The sequence below is a fragment of the Lytechinus pictus genome, chromosome 12, assembly GCF_037042905.1.
Source record: "Lytechinus pictus isolate F3 Inbred chromosome 12, Lp3.0, whole genome shotgun sequence".
NCBI classification, from domain to species: Eukaryota; Metazoa; Echinodermata; class Echinoidea; order Temnopleuroida; family Toxopneustidae; genus Lytechinus; species Lytechinus pictus.
Genome location: NC_087256.1, coordinates 12,460,548 through 12,486,040, shown reverse-complemented (window position 1 = coordinate 12,486,040; position 25,493 = coordinate 12,460,548). Strand labels below are relative to the sequence as shown.

General features: G+C 35.7%; 1 protein-coding gene across 5 annotated transcripts in view; it reads right to left on the bottom strand.

Moving 5' to 3' along the window:
* Window positions 1-411: 411 nt before the first annotated feature.
* Window positions 412-25,493, bottom strand: part of LOC129273539 (protein O-GlcNAcase-like) — a 36,623-nt gene continuing 11,541 nt past the window's right edge. The window contains exons 6-16 of one of the 5 annotated variants that reach the window (XR_010295352.1): window positions 25,355-25,483; window positions 22,725-22,883; window positions 21,190-22,229; window positions 18,028-18,202; window positions 10,985-11,070; window positions 10,118-10,222; window positions 7,410-7,498; window positions 6,611-6,803; window positions 5,665-5,824; window positions 3,872-4,992; window positions 412-689 (exon numbers count right to left, since the gene is read on the bottom strand). Coding sequence is in view for 4 of the 5 variants with exons in the window: in XM_054910586.2 (XP_054766561.2) it covers window positions 4,856-4,992; window positions 5,665-5,824; window positions 6,611-6,803; window positions 7,410-7,498; window positions 10,118-10,222; window positions 10,985-11,070; window positions 16,232-16,285; window positions 18,028-18,205; window positions 21,190-22,229; window positions 22,725-22,883; window positions 25,355-25,483 (2,330 nt within the window). In the remaining variant the exon portion in view is untranslated. Of the gene's footprint in view, window positions 4,993-5,664; window positions 5,825-6,610; window positions 6,804-7,409; window positions 7,499-10,117; window positions 10,223-10,984; window positions 11,071-16,231; window positions 16,286-18,027; window positions 18,206-21,189; window positions 22,230-22,724; window positions 22,884-25,354; window positions 25,484-25,493 lie in introns of all 5 variants that reach the window. The other 4 variants (XM_054910586.2, XM_054910587.2, XM_054910588.2 and 1 more) reach the window with 4 other exon arrangements.

Sequence of the window (25,493 nt, the reverse complement as noted above, 5' to 3'; positions counted from 1 at the left end):
TGACCCCTCATATCTGTCATCTAAAAGTACGAAATCATTTTCCCCCCTCTCTGTTCCTCTTCCATAGCCCTAGCTAAACTGAATCACCAACTCACAAATCGTGGCACGGTTGGCAGAAGGGCGTTAACACGATTTTCTACCGAAAAATTGTTTTTTGGGGGTTTTCAGTGCTATATTAGTTTTTTGATAGCTCTTCCATTTGGTATAAGTGTAATTGCCTACAATGACGTAATCACGCGTTGTAAAGGACACGGGCACTCGCTGTCAGATGATTTACAAAAAAAAACTACTTTCCAGGGCTCGTGCGCGTAAACGCCCTTCTGCCAGCCACGCGATAAAATATTTATCAATGTATGTTCAGACACCACTTTTTGCATAATCACAATAAAACAAAAGAAACTGTATACATAATTTGAAGGACATGATTAAGAATGTTTAATCATCAATGTTTACAATGAACAATACCTTTGGCATGACATTACAATATATGGACGACACCATTTGATCAAGCCCATGTACATACTGCATTGCATTTTTTTGTGATAACAAATGAAATATACAGGAAAGGTGTTAACATTTTGAATGGAATAATGATGAAGGTAACACAAATTACACCAATACTGTTTTGATAGAGATCAAATAAAAGCTCAGACATTGCATGGAGGGGTAACAGAGAGTTCACATACAATCTCCCCCCCCCCCCCAGCAGACTGGACATGTATGGTCATCATCATATTTTTCTCAAACTATTATCTTATCTGGCTCTATCTATATTTGTCTTTGAATGCAGAAACGTTTTATGAAATATAATATTAATTTGAGCGAAGTGCTTCGATCATAAGCCAAATACACAAAGATGTGATGGTGACATAAATCATGTGCAGACATACTGTGAAAGCAGCAACATTTTCAAGTGGTCAGACATAGCGAAATATCCTCATTTTACAGCATCACTGTCATTGTCCAAATTTGCATGGACAAAATCCTGACCTATTTTGTGCTAATATATTTTCATGTGTTAACAGTTTGCTTTTATCCCTGGACAATACATTCGTGACATCAAAATCAATCTGTCAAAACCCCTTTCAGAGTTGTATCAAAACAGGACCAAGTCAGCAAGAAATCAAAATATGCAATTTAAATTTACAAACATATTTAAGTATTTCACCTGCCCAGAGTATTATAAAGTAAAAATATCTCATTTCAAGGTCTATATAGAAAAATTGAGTGTGACATCAGAGTTTAATTTAAATGAATAATTATCAGATTAGTGATAACCAGCCCATGTTACACCTATATGAAACACATTTACTATAAAACCACATTATGAAAAATATTATATTTAAACTTTTGTTAATTTGACTTTTTAAAGGCTAAACAACTGTATTTGGCATTCATAAACAAGTTATTTCAGGTCTAGAAAGACGCAAATTGCCGATGTGGAATGCAAGAAAGCACTACTATCAGACAGATAATCATTCCCTCCATAATCCCTATCTTAGTCCTAATAAAAAAACAATTGAACCAATACACAAATGTTATCCATTATCACCAAGTAATGGACTTTAGAGTAAAAGATGAATTTTAAAGGAAACAAAAAACTAGTCTACTATAGTCAATATGACTTTAAACAAGTAAAAGAAAATTCAATTTCATGAAATGCGAGGTATAACCTATCTTCAGTAAAAGCATAGAGAATAGTTTGAACGTGATAGTTACACATTTTCCATAAAAAATAAAAGCACTAAACAGAATATTGCAGCAATATAGTAAAGATACAATAAAAAAAATACAGGTTTGAGTTCATACGCTCTGTGTGTATCATTTATGACTGTTAAAAAAATTAATTAGTTCGTTACCTGTGCACGAGAAGACAGATACAAACAAAGAATGTGGGGCAGAAGCCTCTATTGACAAGTAATATAGATCATAGGAAATACACAAATCACCAACTTGCAATAGCAGAAGTAAGAGCATTGCTTACACTGGTAAGAAGCTTGAATTATTGCTAGAAGGTACACAGCGATGGTAGGTGCATCAATAAAAGTGCTTCAAGTTGATTTATTGTGCGTCCCTTTTAGGGCATTGTTATGAAGGTGAAAGGTGAAAACATGTACATGAAATATCACTATGTTTTCGCGTCAAATCTAGGCATTACAAAGGTGTTTTTTTTCTAGAATGTGAACTTTCATTTATTTATTGATAGATAAAAACAGTTCATTAATATTGTCATCATAGCACAGGAAAAAAACTCAAATTTCACTGACTTTGAAATGAATATTGAAAAACATAAAGGACATTATGAATCCATATTGAAAGATTTCCATCAATCATCTACTTTCAAAACAATTTTGATGAATAATAAATCTGTTACTCATAGAATACACTCGTAACGACAATATGCTTTTCTTTCATAATGCATATCAAATTATGCACTTTTAAAGGGTTTAGATGTTATTTGTATAAAGAAGGGATTTCACTTAAGAGGAGGAACAACTATAGCATTTAAACAGTGATGATGCTTTAACAATCAATGATAACAATGTATTAGGAATAACGACATATTGGACCAATCACACGAGTACTGAGTATTTCCATCTCCAAAAATATTTCTGAATGCAATTATTCACATGGGTCGCAACTCGCACCATAAACAGGGAGTATGAATTCTAGTGGGAAAGAGAAGTATTGGTTATGGTAGCGCTCCTGAAAACTATTTGCCCCTTCCCCATTTTAATCCAGGACAGGACATGGCCCTGTTTCATAAAACTTGTTATAATAGCAAATTTCCAGTAACAGTTTAAAGCTACTGAAATCATTGAATTTGATTGGCTCATAGTGAGCTTGTCATAGAAATTGTGCATTTGTTCTTATGACAAGTCGTGTGGTCCAGTGGTTAGAGCATTGGACTCATAATCGCAAGATTGTGAGTTCGAATCCCAACTCTGCCATTGTATCCACTTTGATAAAAAGGCCCCAGAGTAATATCTGTCGTCTATAAGGTCAGCCACTATGACTGATAAACCTAGACGTAAAATGTTTCCTAGGTAATTGGTTATATACCAGCTTGGCGTTTACCAGCAAAATGCTGTCCTGCCGAGTTCCTATGGGAGTTACCATAAACAGAAACAGAAACAAGTCTTTATGAAACGGAACCCAAATGTAAATTACATTCTGAGGTAAGGTCGCATAACGGGAAGGAATGAACAAGCACTCTTGGTATTCTTGTATGAGGGAATCAGCATTTTTTAAATAGAAGATTACACATGAAATATATAACAGAACATATGACCTGTTCTTGTGTATAGAACCTGATGCCAATCATCCGCCTCTAACTAACACTATTATATTGAAGTAAAAATAGAGGAAATATTAATTGTGTCCCTTTATCATGCAGAGCTGCCAAGTTGTATTTTGCATTTTCAGTATTCTTATCCCCCAAAATCAGTATTTTGACAAAAAAATCAGTATTTTACCGTGTGAGATAAATATTTTGTATTTTTCCCCAAAAAAGTGTATTTCATAATAAATGCTTGGCGCACTCGCCCATCACGGCGCTCAAGCTGCATGCAAGCTAAAATGCGCACTGCTCTTGCAGATGGAAAAAAAAAAACCATTGAAACTTGTGTATATCTCACCCTGGTTTTTACAAAATGATTGAAAAAAAAAAAGTTACCTGAAATTGATCTAATAACCATATTTGTGTACGTTTTATGAAATAGAGACATATAGAGATGATTTTTCTCAATAAATTACGATTTTGTAAAAATGTATTTTTTAAAGAAAAAACGTACCGCCGTATTTTGGTTGCAAAAACGTACTAAATACGCTAAAACGTACTGGTTGGCAGGTCTGTAATTTATGTCATAACCCCCCCTCCCCTCATCTATCCACCACACTGAAGATATTTTAAGTGTGCACGTACATATTAACATATAGGAACTATCAATCAATATGCGATATCTGAAAAACATAGAACATGTTGGTTGATACTTTATATTGAGCATCTGATAATGGTTTGAAGTTGGAATTCATAGGGAGTACAGAAAGATGCATTTTGCTCCGATCATGCCAGTTACGACCAGCTGCCGCATGAGTTATTTTCAAAATGTAAAAGGTTAGAGTGGGTGAATCAAATCAATCCTAGGACATGTAACACAAGCTTAGGGATTTCCATGTGCTGGATTTTTATGACTGTGGTTACTGCACTCAACGCACTCGTATTGTTACTGTACAGAACAATCAATCGTACAAATTGTTCTACAATCGTTGCTAAGTTTTGTGTTACAGTCCCAACTCCCAAGACCTCAAACACTGATCCAGAAAGCCAATTAATTACAGTACTGGGGGGGGGGGGGGGGAATGGATCTGGGGAGCATTCCATGTAAAAATTGTCCTTGATTATCACTGAAAACTGTTATAAGCTACAGAAATCCTTGCATCTGATTGGCTCAGAGCAAATGTGTCAGTGAAAATCACTGATAGGATGCGTAAAAGAGCACTCCCTTATTCAACCCTAAGCCTGTCCTCTTTATCTGTTCCATACAAGATGAAGAAACAGGGTGCACATTACTTTCTTTCTTTTTTGGTTTTCAAGGCTCTTGACCAGCCCCCATTTCAGATAACATATATCAATAACACATTTCTGTAACAAATTTGCTCTCAACAGAATCCTCCGGCATGACTTCAGCTTTTAAGTTCTCCTAAAAAAGATAGCCATTCTTTTTTTCCCCCCGAAAGGGCACGTATGAGGTGCAGATGGGTTACAATGCATCAGACCATGGGGAAGCTGGTGGTATCTTCAAATGTAAAAACAAAAAAAGGCTTCTATCTAGCTATTAGTGATGACCGTCTTTCATATTCCCCGCCCAACGATAGACGTTCCATCTATGCACTGGTCTTGCTCTGGTATCCTGAAGAAGCCTAGCTTAGCATAGAATTCGTGATGAGAGTCATTGCCTTCCTTTAATACAGCGTGGACACCAGTTGAACCTAAAAGATACAAATAAGAGATGATGCATATTCATATTCTGTTATGAGGTAATGTAGAAGCTCCAATATTTTCAAAAGCATTCTTTTTTTTCATGGCTAGAAACATTACTTTGGGGGAGTAATTGGTAATGACTGAGACTGCTTTTATGTTTGACAAAAACCAGCAAAAATTACGAATAACATTGAGATATGTAAACAGGACCGATTTGTTTACAAATAAGCAACTGAGTGGGTTATAGTATAAATGCAGTGAACATAAGATCTTTTTAATAGATAAAATATAGGCCCGGCACTGAGCTCTAGCCACTACATGAGTGCCAAGAGTGCTCTATATAAAAGCACCAAAGTTTTAATGGATTTACTTTCAAACACAACAGGACACATGCTTCATTTGTCTTACATAATTAGCTACACATAACACACAGATATCTCTCAAACATTTTTACAGTATATTTCCATTTGTTATACGCATCGAAATAGGACTCGTTTGCCAAATATCTATCTTTTTTCACATTTTTCTACAGCAGTGCTATGTGTTAAAAAATTGAATGTCATGTGACTTAATCTGCCAAATCGAGATGCTTACAACAATACAGCTTTGCTAAAAAAATAAGTGATTTCCCCTTATGATCTATTTAGAAAATTCAGTTATGTTTAAAATTCATTTCTCACCATTAGATTTAAGAGCAGCCAGAACACACGCTAGTAGATTTTTGATGACTTCCTGATCCTCAACAGAGGGCAGTATATCAACTAGAATAGGGGACGGAAGACGTACAGACATGGTAGCAGGCACCTCTGGCTCCTTCTCATGTATACTCTTGATCAACTCCTGAGACAAAAGAACAAAAATTAAACATCAGTGGCAATGAAAAGAAATTAAGAACTAAGTATCACTCCATTCCTTCAAACAGAATTTCAATAAGTACCTGATAGATACCAATTTAACATATCATAGTAGAGCTTAAAATCAAACTTATCTTTTCATGTTTTTTTGTATTGTTCATGTCATTACTTAATTATTATGTTGTATTTTTTATAAAATTATGTAACGTTATATATGATATCTTTATTATTGGCTTGATTTTCTTAACTGTTATTTTAAAAGTTCTAAATGAGAGCCACATTTATATACTTTATATTGTTAAGAAATGTCTATTTTGATTGCACCAACTGTCCAATTTATGTTGGGTGCCTGATTTTTAAGACTAATTTTGTCTTCTTTTGGCTCCCCCTCAATAATGTACATTTCTTTATATAGTATGTTTGCAAACCTTACTTACTTCATTTTCTTTTTCAATTGTGTGTGTTGCCTATTTGTACATATTTGTACTGTTATCTATATTATTAAAAAAAACCCCAAAACATTGGAGTATTTTGGAAATACATACCTATATTATTTCATTTTTGATCAGGCACCCGATAAAAATACATTTTCAAGTAAAATCACTAAACTCAATACTGAAAAACACATTTTTATTTCATATCCTCCACATCTCAACTGTTTTAGGGTATACACATTCATATTATCTATAATCAAAGCCACATTTAGGGTGATTAACCAAATCTAAAGACAGCCTTTAAGAGTAATATATGCAACAAGGATTAGAGAACTTACCTCTGCAGGTGTGAGTTCCTTGTCTGCCGGTGGGAGTGGATACTTAGCCTGGAGCTCAGGCCTCCAGGCAGCATCTACTTTGGTACGGAAGGATTTCACATCAAGAGCTGCTAGCACGTATCCCACGATACACTCTGACTCCTCCAATACAAAGCAGTATTCTGGACTCAACGTGACAAAGTGACCTAGATACCTGTACATGAGAGATTGATCAAGATTGTTCAGTTAAAGCTAAATTAAAGTGGTAGAGTAAATCACTTATTTCATAAGATAAGGGGGGACAATGTATCATTCCAGGCATCTTTCACTTTTCATGTCCAGTTGGATCAGTGAGATCGGACTGTGCTACATGTACATTTGTCCTCATATCATGTTATCTTCAAATGAATGCTAGAACATATACTATGGTTTCTAAATGTTCTAAATGGCTATATACCAGAAAATATGTCGAGCAAAAAAAATCCTTCTGTTCAGTCAAATGAACACAATGCAAAATATGTGTTTCGAATGAAAGTAGTAAGTAATAAATGCAATTTTTTTTTCTAATTGTAAATTTACTGTGCTAGCATGACTCACACAGGGGACCAACAAAGATTTCTGAACAGCTGTTAATGTCCCCTTCTGTTCATTCAAAATAACAATGAGTATTCTCACCAAATGGAACTAAGAAAGATTCAAGTTCATTTTTTTCCCCTTTGGGCGGGGAGAGGGGGGCTTACACTTTTCTTATTTCCACTGAGTGATTCTTTCATTTTGTTACTTCTCTATCTATAAGTTTTATTTGGATGATGATACTTACTTGTCTGTTAGGAGTTGAGGATACTCATCAAAACTCTTCATATCTCCCTTACCATCATATTGCAGTGAGAACATCTTATTCACAGCTTCCTATAACATCAACACAAAAATAATAATTAGGGACGGTGATTTTCCGTTTCAAAAAATTGCCTTTTCCATTTTAGAAAATCTTAAATTCCGTTTCAGCATGTCAGAAAACGGAAATTCCGTTTCCCCATAGACTTTGTATACATAGGAAAGTGACAATTCCGTTTACCCATTGAATAGCAATATCACAACACTCGCGCTGGTCAAAATTTGGATCTGCCACTGTACCAACAACGCAATAGAATCCGTTCTAATCGGATCTATGCGGGTGCACAAAATATTTTGACAAACACATTTAACATGAATACATCCTCACCTTTCACATTATTAGCATTATTTTACGGTTAAATGAAATTTCATCGATAATTTTGGGTTTTTTTTGGACATCGTTATCAGCAGTCTACAACTTTCGCCAATCCGCCATCTTGGATTTTAAGACCACGATATCGTGCTGTTACATCTTCAAATGTAGAGGGCAGCAACACACGACCGTGTTGTTCGAACAATGTGTGCATGTGAAGCCCAACCCGGCGCCGGCCCGCTGGGTGCGGGCGACTATCGAGTGTGATGATATCAAGTGCAGTCACGAAGTGTGAATTGTCATGATTGTAGCGAAGTGAGATCGTGTTTTCTGGGGTTTTGTGGCCATTTAATATTCATATTTTGATGACATTTTGGAGTAATTTCTGTTGCTGTGCTGTGTATTTTTAAGGAAAATACGTTTTCTGTGATTTTCCGTTTGAAATGCCACTTTCCGTTTCAAAAGGCCCTTTCCGTGAATTCCGTCCGTTTTCCGCGATCGCGGAAAATCACTGTCCCTAAATAATACAGTAATACAATTTTACAACACAAAACAAAACAAGCAGATAACTTTCAAATTCAACTGCATTATCAAATTTAGGAACCTGTGGCCCAACTTTGCCATCATGGCAACTACCATGGTAACAGGGCCCAGTAGCCAATCAGAATCAAGGTTTCCATGGTGGTTGCCATAATGGCAGTGCAAAATAGGCCCCTGCAATGGGTAATGTAGTTTCATTCGGGAAAAATAAGATTCTATGACAGGATACACTATGACAGACATTTTGGCCAGTGAGGATTACCTCCATTACAAATTTTTTATGTTTTACCCAACAGTTCACACTTCCAGCTTTTTTTTTAATTGATGGTCATGACTATAGCTATGTTTATGTAGCAAAAGGGAGGAAGCATTAACTAAAAACACCTTCTACAGTCAAGAAAAGAAATTTACAGGGTTAAACTAAAGCATGGTAAAGAGAGTAATCTATGCATCATTTCATGTAAAATGATCGATTAAACTTATTGTTTAAGTTAATACCTGTACACTATTGTGAAATATATATATAACAGGGGTTATATAGAGATTGGGTAGTCCTTTTTAGGACATATGCCCACGAAAGAATACATGTACATGTAAAGTGAAACGGCTACACTCTTCTTTTTCTTTGCCATGGAAACATTCAGAAGTCTAATATAACGTGTGTTAAAGTGACTGTCAACAAGGTGATAAATTTAATAACCTTCATGGATTCATGCCAATAATGTAGGATTCTTATAAAGCCCTAATGTCTGTCGTATATAAATAACAAGTGGAATGCCTCTGGCCGTCTCACCTGCATCACGCGATTCAATATAGCAGCAGTGCTGATTTTGAAAACTACTATAACTCGCACAAGATGTTCAGTGATACTTGGTTACTCTTATTTCCACGTTTTATGAACTAGACCAATACACTTATAGAGATATGATGGCAATTCAACAAATACCCCCAACGTGGCCAAAGTTCTTTGACCTTACATGACCTTTGACCTTGATCATGTGACCTGAAACTCGCACAGGATGTTCAGTGATACTTGATTACTATTATGTCCAAGTTTTATGAACTAGACCAACACACTTTCAAATTTATGGCTGTAATTCAACAAATACCCCAATTTGGCCAAAGTTCATAACCCTAAATGACCTTTGACCTTGATCATGTGACCTGAAACTTGCACAGGATGTTCAGTAATACTTGATTACTATTATGTCCAAGTTTCATGAATCAGATCCATAAACTTTCAAAGTTATGATGGTAATTCAACAGATACCCCCAATTCGGCCAAAGTTCATTGACCCTAAATGACCTTTGACCTTGGTCATGTGATGTGAAACTCATGCAGGATGTTCAGTGATACTTGATTAACCTTATGTATAAGTTTCATGAACTAGGTCCATATATTTTCTAAGTTATGATGACATTTCAAAAACTTAACCTTAGGTTAAGATTTTGATGTTGATTCCCCCAACATGGTCTAAGTTCATTGACCCTAAATGACCTTTGACCTTGGTCATGTGACATGAAACTCAGGCAGGATGTTCAGTAATACTTGATTAACCTTATGGCCAAGTTTCATGAACTAGGTCCATATACTTTCTAAGTTATGCTGTCATTTCAAAAACTTAACCTCAGGTTAAGATTTGGTGTTGACGCCGCCGCCGCCGTCGCCGTCGGAAAAGCGGCGCCTATAGTCTCACTCTGCTATGCAGGTGAGACAAAAAAATACATAGGTGATTATCTCTAAAATTCTAAGATTGGTGGTCTTGTCACGAGATACTGACCTCATCTTTGGGAAGGAAAGGCCTAATGGTGAAGACTCTACTGCAGACCTGTCGGGGTTGCTGGCGGACTAGTAGATCAGCTGCACTGTCCAGGGGAAGCATACGCTGTCAATCAAATCAGTAAACATATCTCTTAATATGAATATATTACCCCAATGTATCAAGAGAAGAATATCTTTATCACCAAATATCTTCAAATCAATTAAAAATTGTGGTAATGACCAGTCAAGAACGATATTTGAAACATTATTTGGCCAATTACAACAGATATCCAAGTTTTTTGCAAAAATTACATTTCATTCAAAACCAATGGTCAAAACAAAAAATTTTAAGGCTGAATTTTACTTATACTATACAAATTCTTGAATTTATTATCAATCACATCAAACTTGCCATGGAAAATGACACCAATAGAGCATTCCCAGAAGCAGACATGTTGGAGGATAAAATTTGTTGCTCAAGCTCAATGATGTAAATTCATCAAAGCAAAAAATAGAAACATTAAACCAAACAAAAACAAAACAAAAACAGCCATTAACACCCCAACAGATTTGGTAGTTTATATAAATAAATGACATATCTAAAAGTAACATTGATAACCACTACTGCTCTGGCAAAAAAAAACAATTGTTTGTTTTGGGTGGCTACTTTCCACACCCAACTGCCTAAATCTGCAACATTGGATAAGCTCTAACACTGCAATGAATGCGGAATTGGGGGTTCTTTTATATTTTCTAGGGCACTTTTGAACATTTTTTTTTTTTTTTTTTTTTTGGGGGGGGGGGGGAGGATTTCCTCAAATGCCCAGGCAATTTTTTACCCAACTTCCTCTAGTCATTAACATCATCATATACTTCTTTTACTCACATGAAACTCTCCAGTCAGACCTCCCCTGAACATCCAGGGCTCATTGTCACCACTAAGGAAAGCTTTCTTGTGATTGGACGTACACCCTGTTCAAATCAAAACAATACAATACAGGTCAAAGTTCATATAGCCTACCTCTGAAAGATGTGGATGGATAGTGAGGAGGGAATATGATACATGACACACATGAATTACAATGAGTGGGGATGTGTGATGGAGAAAGGAAAATTATATATGAGGTAGGTGCAAGTATAGAGATATAACGCGTTGGTTAAGTGAACAAGTAGTGGTTTTATGAAGTAAATAATCATATCAATAATTTAAAGTAGACCATATGACATAAGCTCTTTCAACTTTCCTAATCAGGTACTTTATCAAGAAATAGAAATAAGAGGGTAACCACATTTATTTTATCTACAATAATTCTATTATCAAGATATTTCAACCTCACTAACCAGACAGACTGTTTTTTATTGGAAGGAGAAGAATTATTTATTTGGAAAGTCACTAGTACCTTTAGTACTGAGCTCTGTAATATTGAAGTAAAAGTTTCAAAAATTTCTTCTATACATATTTTTGAATAATATTGGCCCCTCTGATAGAAACAGTGTATAAAAGTAGTTACATGAATAAGAGATGGGATGCAATAATAGGTATCAAAATTAGTATAATTCATTACTAAATTAAAGAAAGGAAAATTTACATGTACTGAAGAGGAATATTCATTTAAATTTACAGACACATTAAAAAACTGCAAAAAGTGCTTTATGCTCAGCTTAAAGGAATAAAAAAAATACAGACAACAAAGTAAAAGAGAGGTACTAGATAGAGAGATAGGGAGGTAGAAAAAATAAAAGAGTATAAAAAATAAATTTTCTACTTTATTTCAATATATATTCTTATCCAATCTTCTCCAAACCAAGAGTTCAACAAAATTTATTATCTATTATTTTCTATAGTGTTTTGGCAATTTATACAACGTATCAAAATGTGTATTTAGGTCTGCATCAATTGCCTGTTCAATACCAAAGCGTATTGGACAAAGGACCAAAATATGATAAATATCCAATATGCTCCTGTACAAAATTTGCTGTTCATTATGTGAACGTGTTGGACAGTCAAATGTGCATGCCCAAAAATATTTAATGACGTCATAACAAACTACATGAAAGTCACATTTCTGTGATCAAATTGTTTTTACGAAGTAAGGCCATATTTACTGATTGTGTTTACATGACATGATTTGCTCAATAAAATTTTTTCACTTTTTTTTTTTTGGGGGGGGGGGGGGAGAGGTGGGATAGATAATTATATTGGATGGCTTTATTTCATGGAATACCAGAAATATTACAAGAGTTAAAGGCCAATATCATATAATTATTTCCAGGATTCTTCTGGTGTATTATGTGAGGATGAAATTGTGAAAATTACTGCATGTACATCAGACAATATGGGTGACAAAAAAGAGGGAGGAGGGAGAAGGAGAGAGAAAGAGAGAGAGAGCAGGTAGGAAAGAGAAACAACATCATCAACATTAATGAATAATGAAATGAAGAAATGATGTAAAGCATGCTAAAATGATGCATAATCACAGTATGGACTGAAAAAAATAAAGATCATAAGACAGAAATGATTTAGTTCAATAATAATCTGTGAACAGAATCATACAATATGTTGGTCACAGGGATATAAACACATATTCATACAAGCCGTAGTTTACTGAATATTTCTTTCAAACATGTGTGCATTAATAATCTGAAAGAAATACAATAAAAATAATCATGTACAGCTTCACGTTAGATGCGAAATAAGGATCAAACCAGTTTAAACTGGTTTAAACCATGGTGAACTGGTATGCGCCAGTTACATGCCACGAGTGATTGGTCCAACTCAGATGAACAACAGAAAGACACCTGTATTAGACTAGGAATCACAGACAAATATTCAAATAAGGTCAAATGTCAACCACTGTCTCTTTTTAATATAATAAACCGGGAAGGGGGGAGGCAAACATAATACAGTAAAATTCAATTAAAGAAATAATTTTTGAATTTTGTTCAGATTTTAATTCTATTCTGTGTTTTGAGGAAATGGTCTTATCTGATAATCTGCTTCATGATAACAGAAGTATAAATAAAAATTATTTTTAAAAGATTATTCATTATTTGTCTACAGATTGTAGGATAATTTAGAAGTTTATCAATAAAAAAAGTTCTACAAACATTTTATCAATCCAAATAATCCTCTTCAAAACTAACCTTTTAAATACTGATAGAAATCACATGTTAGAAGCACAGATACTCCCACTTTTTTTTTTTTTTTGGGGGGGGGGGCTTTGCAAGAGACTTCACATGGATAACATTTGACCAATTTGAATCAAAGTCATAACACATTCCATGAGCACTTCATACTATTGGTTATTATATTTTCAAAGAAATATCTGTTTGAAAAAAATTCCCTTTTTCAGGTATTTGCAAACTTAAACAAAGTACAATTTATTTTCTGTCAACAAAGATAAAAAAGAAGGGCACAAATGTAAATGAATCTAAAATAAGACAGTATTTATGTTTTGATATCTATATGTTTGTGAACTGTGAGTGACAAAGATATTTAATTGAGAAAGAAAGTCCTTGTATTTACAGAGTATAATTAAAGTCAATTATCATTCACACTAACTTGATTTGATTGTATTCTTTATTTCACTATAAAAGAACAATACAAGGATTTCTCAGATATTTTCCAAACAGAGATTGCAAAGAAAAATGAAGAAAGTATTAATAACCAATGAGTTTTTATAATTTCACCTCAAAACACAAGTCAAAGATTCAAAACATAAATGAATAATAGTAATTTTGTACAGCGTAAATGAGATTATTTGAATTGCGTTGATACCATGATAGCTACAGTGCACAGTAAAAGTTCCCAAGATTTTGTAATGAGGAAGAAAAATATGTTGGATTTTACAAGGCTTCAAAACTACCAAGTCTTTAACAAAAGAAGTACCTTTTAGATTTCACCCCTGACAAAATAAGGTGAATAGATTGAGTTAAGCATTATAGTTCCAATTCCTTCGTTATTTCATAAAAGCATATTTATGTCAGTTCTTGTCAGACCTTTCAGCAAATGATTCGAGTCTTAAATGGTAAAAATATCTAATAAAGGAAAATGGATCTAATACTAATGAGTTCTTATTAGGAAATCAGCCTTGTCATCAGAATATACAAATACTCTGGGTAGTAGGCACTTCTTTTGTCAATAATTTGAATAAGTTGTCAAGCCTTGCAAAATATGATTGGATTAAATTCAGTCAGAGACTCCAGCCGTCAACAATCTTCATCTTGCTCGAACCTGTGGGGGGCGCTTTCTACCCTTTAACAAAGAAAAGATACTCAATTAATAAGCACGCTCAGTGAAATTCTCTGACCCTTGGGAAATTTGTGTGTTCTGCTTTCTACCATTGCAATTTACTGATGCTATTTCTTTTCTTTACAACAAATTATTAATTTTTATAGTTCTTTTCTTTGCAATTGGATATAAAAATCCACCATCAGGGTGCCATTTAATGATTTCTGTAAAATACATCACATAAAGTAAGGGACAATACTAATTTCTTCATGTCATAAACACCATAGAAAAAGCATCAGATGATAAGCAATGTTGTCAGCAAAGCACTTCAGATCACCCAAAGGTCATCCTGAACAACATGTGCACAAATAACACACACATTATTTGTCAGATTATGGAAACCTCTGAAACAAAGTCGTGGGAACTTTCAATGCACCCCTTGCGCTAGCATGTATAGGAGGATTCTCAAGGTCTGTCGAGGCCCAATTTCGAATAAGTATCACAAATTAAACCGATATTCATAGAGAACAACCATGTTAATAAAATCAATGACTTGTGTTTGAGATGACACTGTTACAGATGACGTGCTCATCGCTCATTCAGCAAGAATTTCAATGATTAGGGCCCTGTAGCATAAAGTTACACAATTGACTTTAAGGGTCATTTCTATGATTGATTGCAATAATCATTGAGTATGACCAATCATAAAAATCGGCCCCATGGTTGATCGCTAAGCTTTATGTCACAGAACCCATGTCTGATGATTATTACAGATGTTTCAAGGTGAAGAACTGAATGTGTGGGTGATTAATATCCATACACTGTCTTGGCAGTTGTTCATCTCAGTAAGCAATTGAAGCCTGTGGAAAGAGAGAGGCAGCAATGCGCAGAATCTGAGCGCGTTATGCAATGGTACACCATCTTGCTTATTGCCAGCATATGTGCGCGTGGAAGATGGCTGCACTACTCGACAAATTTCGAGTTTGAAGTATTCAAAGAGTGCCAGATTTTAGGACTACAGATTTGACTAAAATAACTCCAGAAAAGATCAAGTATACAGTATGAATTGTAACTTAACATTCAGATCAAATTGGGTTGAAATTTAAAAAAAAAATCTTTCTGGATTCATTTTTTTTCTTTTAATAAAGGAAGGCTAAAACTGCCACAACCGTTAAGGAAACATCTTTCTTTATTTGTAATATTTTATTTGAATATCAGCATCATTATCAAAACACTAGTTTCCATGATTTCTGCAGCCACCTTCAACTCTAGTCCTAGCACATCGCAAGCAGCATGGCACAGTTCACTCTGGTTAAACCTTAGAAAATTGCATTGGGGGACTAGTCACTTACTCTACAGAGCAGCATCGCTTCAAGCCTTGCAGCATGGCCAATAGAGGGCGACATACTTACCCTATTCCTCCAACGAGATGACGCATGTATCGCTAGAAATGATCAAAGCGCAGACACTTTTCGCACGCAAGCAAGCACGAGCCAATAGAAAGCATTGGCTAACATGCTGGTAGTGCATTATGCCATACCTGTAGACTTGAGTCCTACAAATCAACCTTACAAAATTATAAGTAATCATGCTTACTAAACCATAGAATCAATTTTTATATCATATCACTCACTTTTTCAACCTTATTTTCCTAATCATTTAAAAAAAAAATTATCTGCTTTGAATGAGAAATCCATTTATTTTTCATGAACAGTCCCAGATTTACTAATCATAAAATATAAAATGCAACAAATTCAACTAAAAACGTCGGTTCTGAATTCTTATTTGGTTCGGACTAATCTTATACAAGACAGCATAATGCACTACTAACAGTAAAGTATGCGTTGTGTAATTTTAATGTAAGGTACATATACTGGTTGAGCTAGAGACATGGTTGCGTACATGAGTAGAAGGTGTCCATATAGTCACAGCTCATCTTAGAAACTTCTCCAACAGCTACAATTTGAGAGACATTTATAAGAAAGAAAGAGAAGGGAAAATAAATGAGAAAATCAGTTAGTAAACCTGGGTTTTAATTCAGTTCAACTTCAAAGCCTCACACCACACACACACACACAATCTGGAAGTGAAAACCGTTAATCGCATCACGATTGAGTCCACGTTCGGTAAAAATTAACAAACTTGATATTGATCTACAACAGATGAAATTCACTTCAAACAGGCTCACTGAACAATATCTATTCTAAATCATCATCACAACAACCACATACATATATATCAGATATACCATAACATATATTCAGTTTATGCAGCATGGGATGTTTCTGCGCTTTGCTCTGCATAGGCATGGGCAAATAATCATTTTCCTTTGTATACACTATTGCAAGCTGCACAAAAAAAAGCTATGCAACGCACAGTCAAATGCACACAACAGAATAAAAAAAAAAATACGATAAAACCAAATGAGAGGAGAGTACTACGGCCTCATAAGAGTAACCATCATGAGCCTCACTTCTTCTTCATTAGAAACGGCTTGTTATAAAAGGCTGTGTAAGTTGAGCATATATTTCTATGGGCAGCCGTAAGGGATAAAATTTAACTGCCTGGTAAAAGTGGAGTGTAAGCTAGCCAGCAGGACAATTTTTCCTATTTTTTTTTCAAAGTACAAAGCTACCAAGAAATTACACAAGTGATAGAGATCCATACAAGATAAGATACTGTAATATTGAAACAGATTATTCGAACCAGAGTAAGACCAGATACTCCATTCAAGAGTTATTCAAGAGAAATAGGTTTTACTTGGTAGCTTTTTCTTTGAAAGAGACCATAGGAAAAATTTGCCGGCAATTCGCTAACTTACAATCCACTAACCAGGTCGTTTAATTTTGGCCCTAACAGCTGACCTTAAAAATTTACCTGAAACTTACGTGCAATTTACAAGGCATTTTATAACAAGCCTTAGAAACAGTGCTTAATAGAGAAATAACACACATTCCAAATGGATGTCTGTGAATGTTGCCTTATGGTGGTTTCAAAAGAGGCCTCTATATGAGATAAATGCATGGCACAAAATAGTGACAAAAAGCCATGAAAGTGCACGGATAAAATATTGATCAACATTTTTCACATTTAACTCTTGTAATTTTGAAAAAAACAAAAAAGCATGTTCACAAGAATTAATAAAAATAGAGCCAGTATTTTTTCTCTTTTTTTTTTTTTGGGGGGGGGGCGAAAATATGAACATCATTTTTTTTTACCTCTACATTAATAAAGAATAGTATGATGAATTGGTTGCAGCTTATAGAAAATGTTGTAAAACTGCCTTGTATTTCTAGGCAAGTTTGATGAGGATACATATTACATTCCAAACTTTTAATAATTAAGTGTGAATCTAAACAATTTTGAAAGGGCTGAACAAAAGGTACTGATAATAAGATTTTTTAACGCGATAGGTATTAAACCTAAAGTGGAAAGAAATCAATTTTTTCTTCTGGATATTGAATTCTTGAGGTATCTCGAATGAACTCTTTTATCTTATGGCATTTAGGGGAGGGGTGATGGTATGAGAAAACACTGATGAATGACATCAAACAACCAAACACAAACAAAATATTAATTCATAGCAAAGAAATCCTTGGTGCCTGAGCGAAGCTTGTACAATGAGAACAAATAATAACTGGCCATGCTTTGGTGAAAGGATGGGGGTTCTTAGGGGGTGGGGTGATAATAAAACATACCTAGCCACTTGATAAATGATCCAATCATAGAGACAGCTATTTCCATGTCCCACATGTATGGATAGATGTCATAGAGAAGACTTCTGTTGGGAGTGTGGAGGAGACGAGTCATGAGCTGCTTTACATCTTTACAGAACTTCAGGAACTGGGTGGCCCGCTCTTCCCATTCGGCTGCCTGCTGAGACAACAACAAAACATGGGGCTTGCAGTCGGATGAAAAATATATAACATTGATGACGCTGATAATTATGACGAGATTAATAATAATGTTTACGTCTGTTATAGTGCATAGTCTATTAAACAACAGAAGTACAAATTAAGAAGTTTTATATCAGCTGAAATAGAAAAAAAAAGCTGAAGTGGAAAGCATTGAAACAAAATCAGTGACTTGACTTTCAGCTCCTTGAGAAACTCTGAGGTTTTAGCACAAACACATTAAAATTTTGTAGGGGGATTAACAAAAAAAATCAGATTGTGAAGTACAAATTCAGGACAAGAACAAATAAATGAATAAAAAGTTAAAGAAATGTGACCGTTGTGACAAAATATATCCTCAAGGCTACAAAATGATACCTTATTCAGGTATGTAATTGACAGATTCCATTCTTAGATTTGAATGGCAGAATTATATTTTTTTCGGAGGGGTAGATTTTGTAAATACTGAGAAATATTGAAGTATGACTATTATAAGGGAATTCATAATAATCAACAGACGATTGAATTATCACTTACAAAACAGTATTATTATTGCTATAGAAAGCTATAGAGTTACCTCTGTTAAGGGTTACCACATAACGTCACAAGCAGCATGTTGAAGGATTAAAGAGTGTAAAAACAATGATTGATCCTGGTTTGATGCACAAGTTTTTATTTTGTCAATCAACATGGCTGATTGTAGGAAACCTCTATATGGATAAATTGCCGATTTGTCTACTGCCAACTGGTCCACTCCACACTATCAACACTTCGTCTAACAACAATTTGGTCCAATCATCACTTCCTCTATAACCATTTCATCTCATAACCAGTTGGTCTAATATCCATTTTATTTTCATTCACTTTGCCCAATTAACACTTAGTCCAATTAGACTGAATGGTATATGGACTAAATGGCTATTGGACCAACTGGTTATTAGATGAAATGGTTAGTGGATGAAATGGCAATTAGACCATGTGGATAGTGGACGAACTGATGGTAGACCAAATGATAGTAGATGAGTTAGCAATTGGATGAATTGACAGTAGACCAAATGAAAATAAACATCTATATGTTCCTCCCCAGTTTGATAAGGCATTCTCATTAAATTCAACAGTGTGCTCCAATATGTGTAAAACAAATCTATTAAGGTAGAACATGATAACATCTGAAATAATCTCTTCTCTGCATCACTACACCCAAATACTCCCCCTTAATCTATTTTAAGCCATTTTATGTCTACCACATACCAACTGATTTAAAGATAAGAATATCCTCAGCATACACTATTTTCCAGGCACAAACATCAATTCCTAAACATATACATATAGGCTTAGGAAAAGCCTTAGCTTGAAAATGTCAACAAGATTAGTAAATCCTGATAGTAAATTCTCACAAATGCAATCTTCAAGGATGAAGAACTTTTATCTCTATTCAATTCCAAAACTCATCAAAGAACACTATTAACCTGTTCAAAAGTTTTGGCAGTAATCTAAGTGCTACAAGAACTACATTGGACTTAGTAAATACAGACTTTATACAGCACTAACCATGAACATAGTGTATTATTTGTTGTAAACTGATCCTAAGAAACTTAACCTCTAGACACCTTGTTAACAGCTAGAGCCATGTCTTTATGCAAGAAGCCTTCACACATTTTTTTCACCTAGAATCCTTACATACATCACATACAAAATAATGGGAAAGTGGGGAAACAGTGACCCGGAGGAGACAATGATTGGAGGGGCACTGCATTGTTTGTGAACAATGCTGTGCCCCTCTAATGCTTTGTCTCCTCCGGGTCACGGTCCACCACTGTGGGGAAACTGCTTTGAGAGATGCATAGTACATTTGAATCCTGTTTTCTTAAAAGATACTATGCATCGTACAAACTGGCCTTCCCCTGAATTCCTAATTGTTGCATGCCTATGATGAATGAGAGGATAAGTAAAGAAAATATGTATATGGCATTCCTTTATGTACAAAGAGGTGGCTCTGACACTCAAGCATTACAACACAAAATGTATACAAATTAATCAATATTTATAGGTCATGCCCATATTTCTACTGAAATATGCACATGTCATGTACTATCTTCGTGTAAATTTTGAACTTTTCTAATTGGCCTTTTTTTATACCTTCAGTTAATGTAGCATTGTTTATTGGGGTAGAGAAATAAAACCATACACTTCCATGTCATTCATTAAGGGACATAAATTATTAGGTCCTTTCTCTTATTTTGAGTCAGTAAACTGACATTCAAGCAGAACCATCAAGCTTGTGGATTTATTTTCTCTAAATGTGGTTACACAATGAATTGCTAGATAGTAATGGCTAGTCAAGGTCATTGTGGCATGCACACTTTGTTCAAAACACTAGCTAGGAACCAATCCAGGAGATTGTTTTATGAAGACTTGTTATAATAACAAATGCACAAGTTATACACCAAGTTTACGATCGGCATGGATAATTTCAGTAGGTTTAAACTATTACTAAAAATTCGTTTTTAGAACAAGTTTTTATAAACGGGTCCCTGTACTGTTCTTTCATTTGCGCAATCCATTACAAATGTCCACAAAACCTGTTATTGAGGATTTGTAAGAATGCCTTTGATGATGCTGATTTACACTGCCCTTCCAAGAAAAAAAGACTGTATTCTGCAACTGCCTGTCATATCAATTCCTTATGAGTACAGAATATGTATTACCTGATTAAAATATATGTCAACTGTCAATGCTATGCTTCAAACCCTATTCTACTTCGGGTGAAGGGTATAGAAGCAATGGAATTTCAAGTGAGCAGATTTGGCTTGTCAGGTGTCCAGAGGCCAAAAGACGTGGATGAAGTAACATTGTAATTAAAATTTCAATTACACTTCAAAGCAGTATTTAGTAGCATATTCACCATTTAAACATTGCTTCACAGCTATCTTGTACTGAACATTTTTTCCAATAAGTAAAGCTCACCTTTTCTACATTGCCTTTTGCAGAGCCTTTGCCTGCGTGCACTACATAGGCATTATTCCTTAGCCAATGGATCTCTTCCAGTTCGTGTGTTGCCCTTGGCCCATGCTCATAGGGCAAGTAAAAGAGTTCACACATAAGACTCAGGTCTTCCTCTGTGATCTTTTCTCTTGGTGGTGGCTTTCTTCCCTGGTTGTCCTGGCTGTCTACTGGAGGATTGTCAGACAAACTGTCCACTTGCATCTCACAGTCTGTTGCAACATCAGGACTAGAGTCTGTAGCTACCGGTTCTTCCACCACTTTAGGGATAGGTGGCTTATATGAAATGTCCACTTCTGGCTTGTCCGCAATGTCCCCTTCAGGCTTATCGGCAATATCTCCTTCAGGTTTATCTGCAATATCCCCTTCGGGCTTATCCACAATATCCGCTTCATGCATGTCTATGTCCGCTACTTTGCTACTTGTTGTTGTATTTGTAGGCATACTACTGCTGTCTTTAGTTGGTACAATAGGTGGCACTGAATCATTAGTCCTCAGGACAGTTGTCTGTGAGCTGTCACCATTGCATTCCATTGGCTCTAACGTGTCCTCTATGACTGGAGGTCGTGGCTGACTGATCAATGAGTTGACAATGTTTGAAGGAGGTATGAAGTTCTCGATCCCTAGAGGATCAAAGGCCTCTCTCTTTTTCAGGATTTCAGCTGCAACCTGGGAGGTCTCCTCCAGAGATGCAGGGAAGGAAGTGTTTGTGGTAGGGGTCACGCTCATGCACGTGTTGATACTCTGAATGGGAGGGGCTACGACCGGAAGGGCTGGGACGGGTAACGGAGTCGGGGCAGTAGGAGGGATCACAGCTGCTTTCTTAGCATGGACTGCTTTTGGTTGGTGAAACATGGGAAGCCAGTCTGCAATGGCAAGTTTGAGAGCTAATTCAGGATCATAGTTCCCATGATTTATCCTTAGTCTCCGTGGTCCTGGCTCAGTCTTTCCTTCTGTTTCTAACTGCTCATCTGCACTAATGGTCGCTTCTTCTGTCATGTCTCCTAAAATATAGCCAGAAATGATAATATGAAAAATAAGTGTTAGTTCACTGACATGCTTCTTTAAGCAACTTCAATTAACATTCACTATATTAACAAGTAAAAATGTATTAGAGAAAAAGTGAGAGAGGATCGGGAGGGGGCAACAAAAGAAAAGAGAAATTTGACAATTAAAGTTGATCAAAAATAAGTGGTAAAATAACCATACATTCATGTTTTTGTTATCACTATCATAATCAACATCATCTTCGTCCTCCTCCCCCTCCTCAACATCATCATCTTTATCCTCACCATCGCTATAACCACCATCAGCAACACTACAATCACCACCATAGCTATTATCATAGCCACCATCATCACCATCACTATCCTCCTCCCCATCGTCATCATCACCTTCATCATCATCACCATAACTATTACCATCACAGCCACCATCATCATCATCATCATCACCACCACCACCACCAACATAATCATACTTATGGTTTCCCCACTCACCCGGAGGCTCATCTTTCTTGCTACCCTCGGTCCCTGCTGCTTTATTCCATGTAGCTAACGTATGGAGGGCTATGTGATTCAGGTAGTACTCACAGTTAGGATTGGTCAGTATACCACTGGTATATGGCTTCAACTCAGTAGATCTGCCTTTGTATGGACCTACAAGAAACACAGAGTGAAGGCTGAACATTTGTAACCGATATAGGTACAGTGACTCCTTCAGGATACACTTTTGCAAAGAAGGGACTGTTCCTGGATAAAAATCCATTTAATCATTTTTGTTAACACAATTTGTTTTTATCATTCATTTTTAGTTGACTCATGCCATATCCATGTTTTTTTTTAAAAGCAGCAAAACAGAGCAAAAGCAGATTAATTTTGGCCTAATGAAGGCTCCATGGATTAGAAAGATATCATTCATGGGTTGGTCGTAAAGTCAGTGGTCCTTTTTTCTTGTAAGAGGGACTTGTCTCCCATCGCAGTTAAGTCTCTCCCTTTTCCCAAATGATAACTCTACCAAGGACATTTCCCGATCGTCCTCTCCGGGGAGTTGCCCTAAATCCATTCCCATAGTTACTGTGAAAAACAATGATCTTTAGGGTCCACTATTCCTATTCAATGAGTTTCCTTGTTCGTTTCTTTAAAATGAGTTATTTAAATAGAGTTTTAGTGTATATTTTCTTCTCATCTTTCAACAATTTTCTGTGTATGAGAGTTCACATTGAAGACATGATAGTATCACAGTATGACTGCTAAAACGGGGATATATAAAAAATTCAATGCCTCTGAACTGAAAATGGACATTATCTACATCATTACATGGTTTCTATTGTTTTAATTTCCTGTCTTCCACAGATACAGAGCTTCAATTCAACATTTCATTTCAACAGCTTCTTGCTGGTTTCAATTCATCCAAGTGAAAACTAAATCACATGGTATTTCCAAAACTCCTCCTTTTACGCTTAACTGGCATTTAGAATAAAGCGCATCATTATACTTGGTTCTGTATTCCATGCAATTCTATCTGCGTGGATTTTAAACCAATTACAAAATGATGAAAAGGTGCCTTGGGGAGCTGAAGCTAATTCCTAACCATCGAATCCAATCAATTTCACCAACAGGGATATTCCAATCAGTATTATTGTACCCTGGGCACAGACCAATATGAGACACTGGGCAGACTGACCAAAACATCGCATTCCTCACACACTAGAGAATCGGTCAATCTGGAATGGACTCAGTTTGGCAGTGTGACAGGGGATAAATATGCTACCACATTTACTGTGCACCTGATAAGAAAAATCTGAATTCCTTTCATGGAATCCATTATAAATGGATAGTGTAAAAGTGGATATTTTCGCGGATTTCGCGGTAAGATTGGCGAGCGCGAATTTATGAGCATCTATTTAAATGCAAGTTTTGAACCGCAGTTCAAATGCGTGTATCGTTTTGGCAATGAGATTGCATAATTTTACCTAAAGAGGGCGACATTTAAGCAAGCAAGCTTTTGAGCTCCAAAATCATATGCATCGCGAGAATTTGTTCCAAAGCAATGCGATCATTTTTTTAACAGTCGCAGATCAGTGTTTAAATTATGATATTGGTAGAAATATAAATTGCTTTTGCTGTTTCATTGGCGAGTGTTTAGATCTGAATAGTTTTTAAGAAGACGTTTGGTCGATCGCCCAGGTTTGTTGATTGATCCCATGCACTTTGAATAGCCGTACCGGTAATCCCCCCGGTCCTTACCCGGTGCCCGGCCGTCTATATCAGCGCCTCTGTTTTGCCTTCCCCAATGTCCGCCTCACAAAGAAAAGTTGCGCTAAATGTCACAAAAGCTCATGTTTGGATCAAAACAATGCTGAATTACACCGCTAGAATTATGATCAGAAAATACAATTTTGTCGCTGAAATGTTAATCAAAACCATTCACAGATGGGGAAGAAGGAAGTGACTTTCTGATTATGGAGTGTGCAGCGCAAATTCAAGAACCCGCGAATATGTTTTGAAGCCGCCAAGCGCGAAAAAATTAATCCCGCGAAAATAACAGCGTTTACAGTAGATTAAATTCAGATGAAGTGTTATAATGTGATCTGGAGTAACCAGATATCACAACAAATAGAAATTTTGAAAAACAGAATTTTTATTTTGTAAAATGTAGAAATGGAGGCTTCATTTTCAGATCTACTACATATGATCATATCAGAAAAAAAAACTGACAAAAAAAAAAGACAATTCAGCTGCTTTATATTCATGCAGCTTTGTGTTATACTTAAAAGCTCAGTTATTTTACAAGGTCAAATGATAAGGCTGAACTACTTCTTCTTGCAATCCATTCAGAGGGGCAATTAACCTCCAGGTCCGAAGGTTATTTAGATAGATTTAAATTTGGTCAGAGTGCTCAATCACTGATGCATTGCAACAATGTGAACAGGAAAGCCTGCTTCTAACATAGCTATTCAATGGAGAATCAATCAAGCATGGCTTCTTTTATACAAAAAATATCATCTGTATTTTTCCAGATATGTTTCGATAAATTAAAAAGCCCCATTATTTGAGGAAGTTGAATAGTCAATAAAAAGGGAAAACCATGTCTACTCTTAGATATACAATGTAAATTTCTTTCTTACCAAGGTACATTCTCTGTTGATCGTAGTCATTTGCATGTATATTATCCCAGATGACGGGCTTGCGTTTGATAACAGAGCTTAGCTCTTTGATGGAGTCAATGGTAATGAACTTTGACACAACTTTTCCCCCTAATAGAAA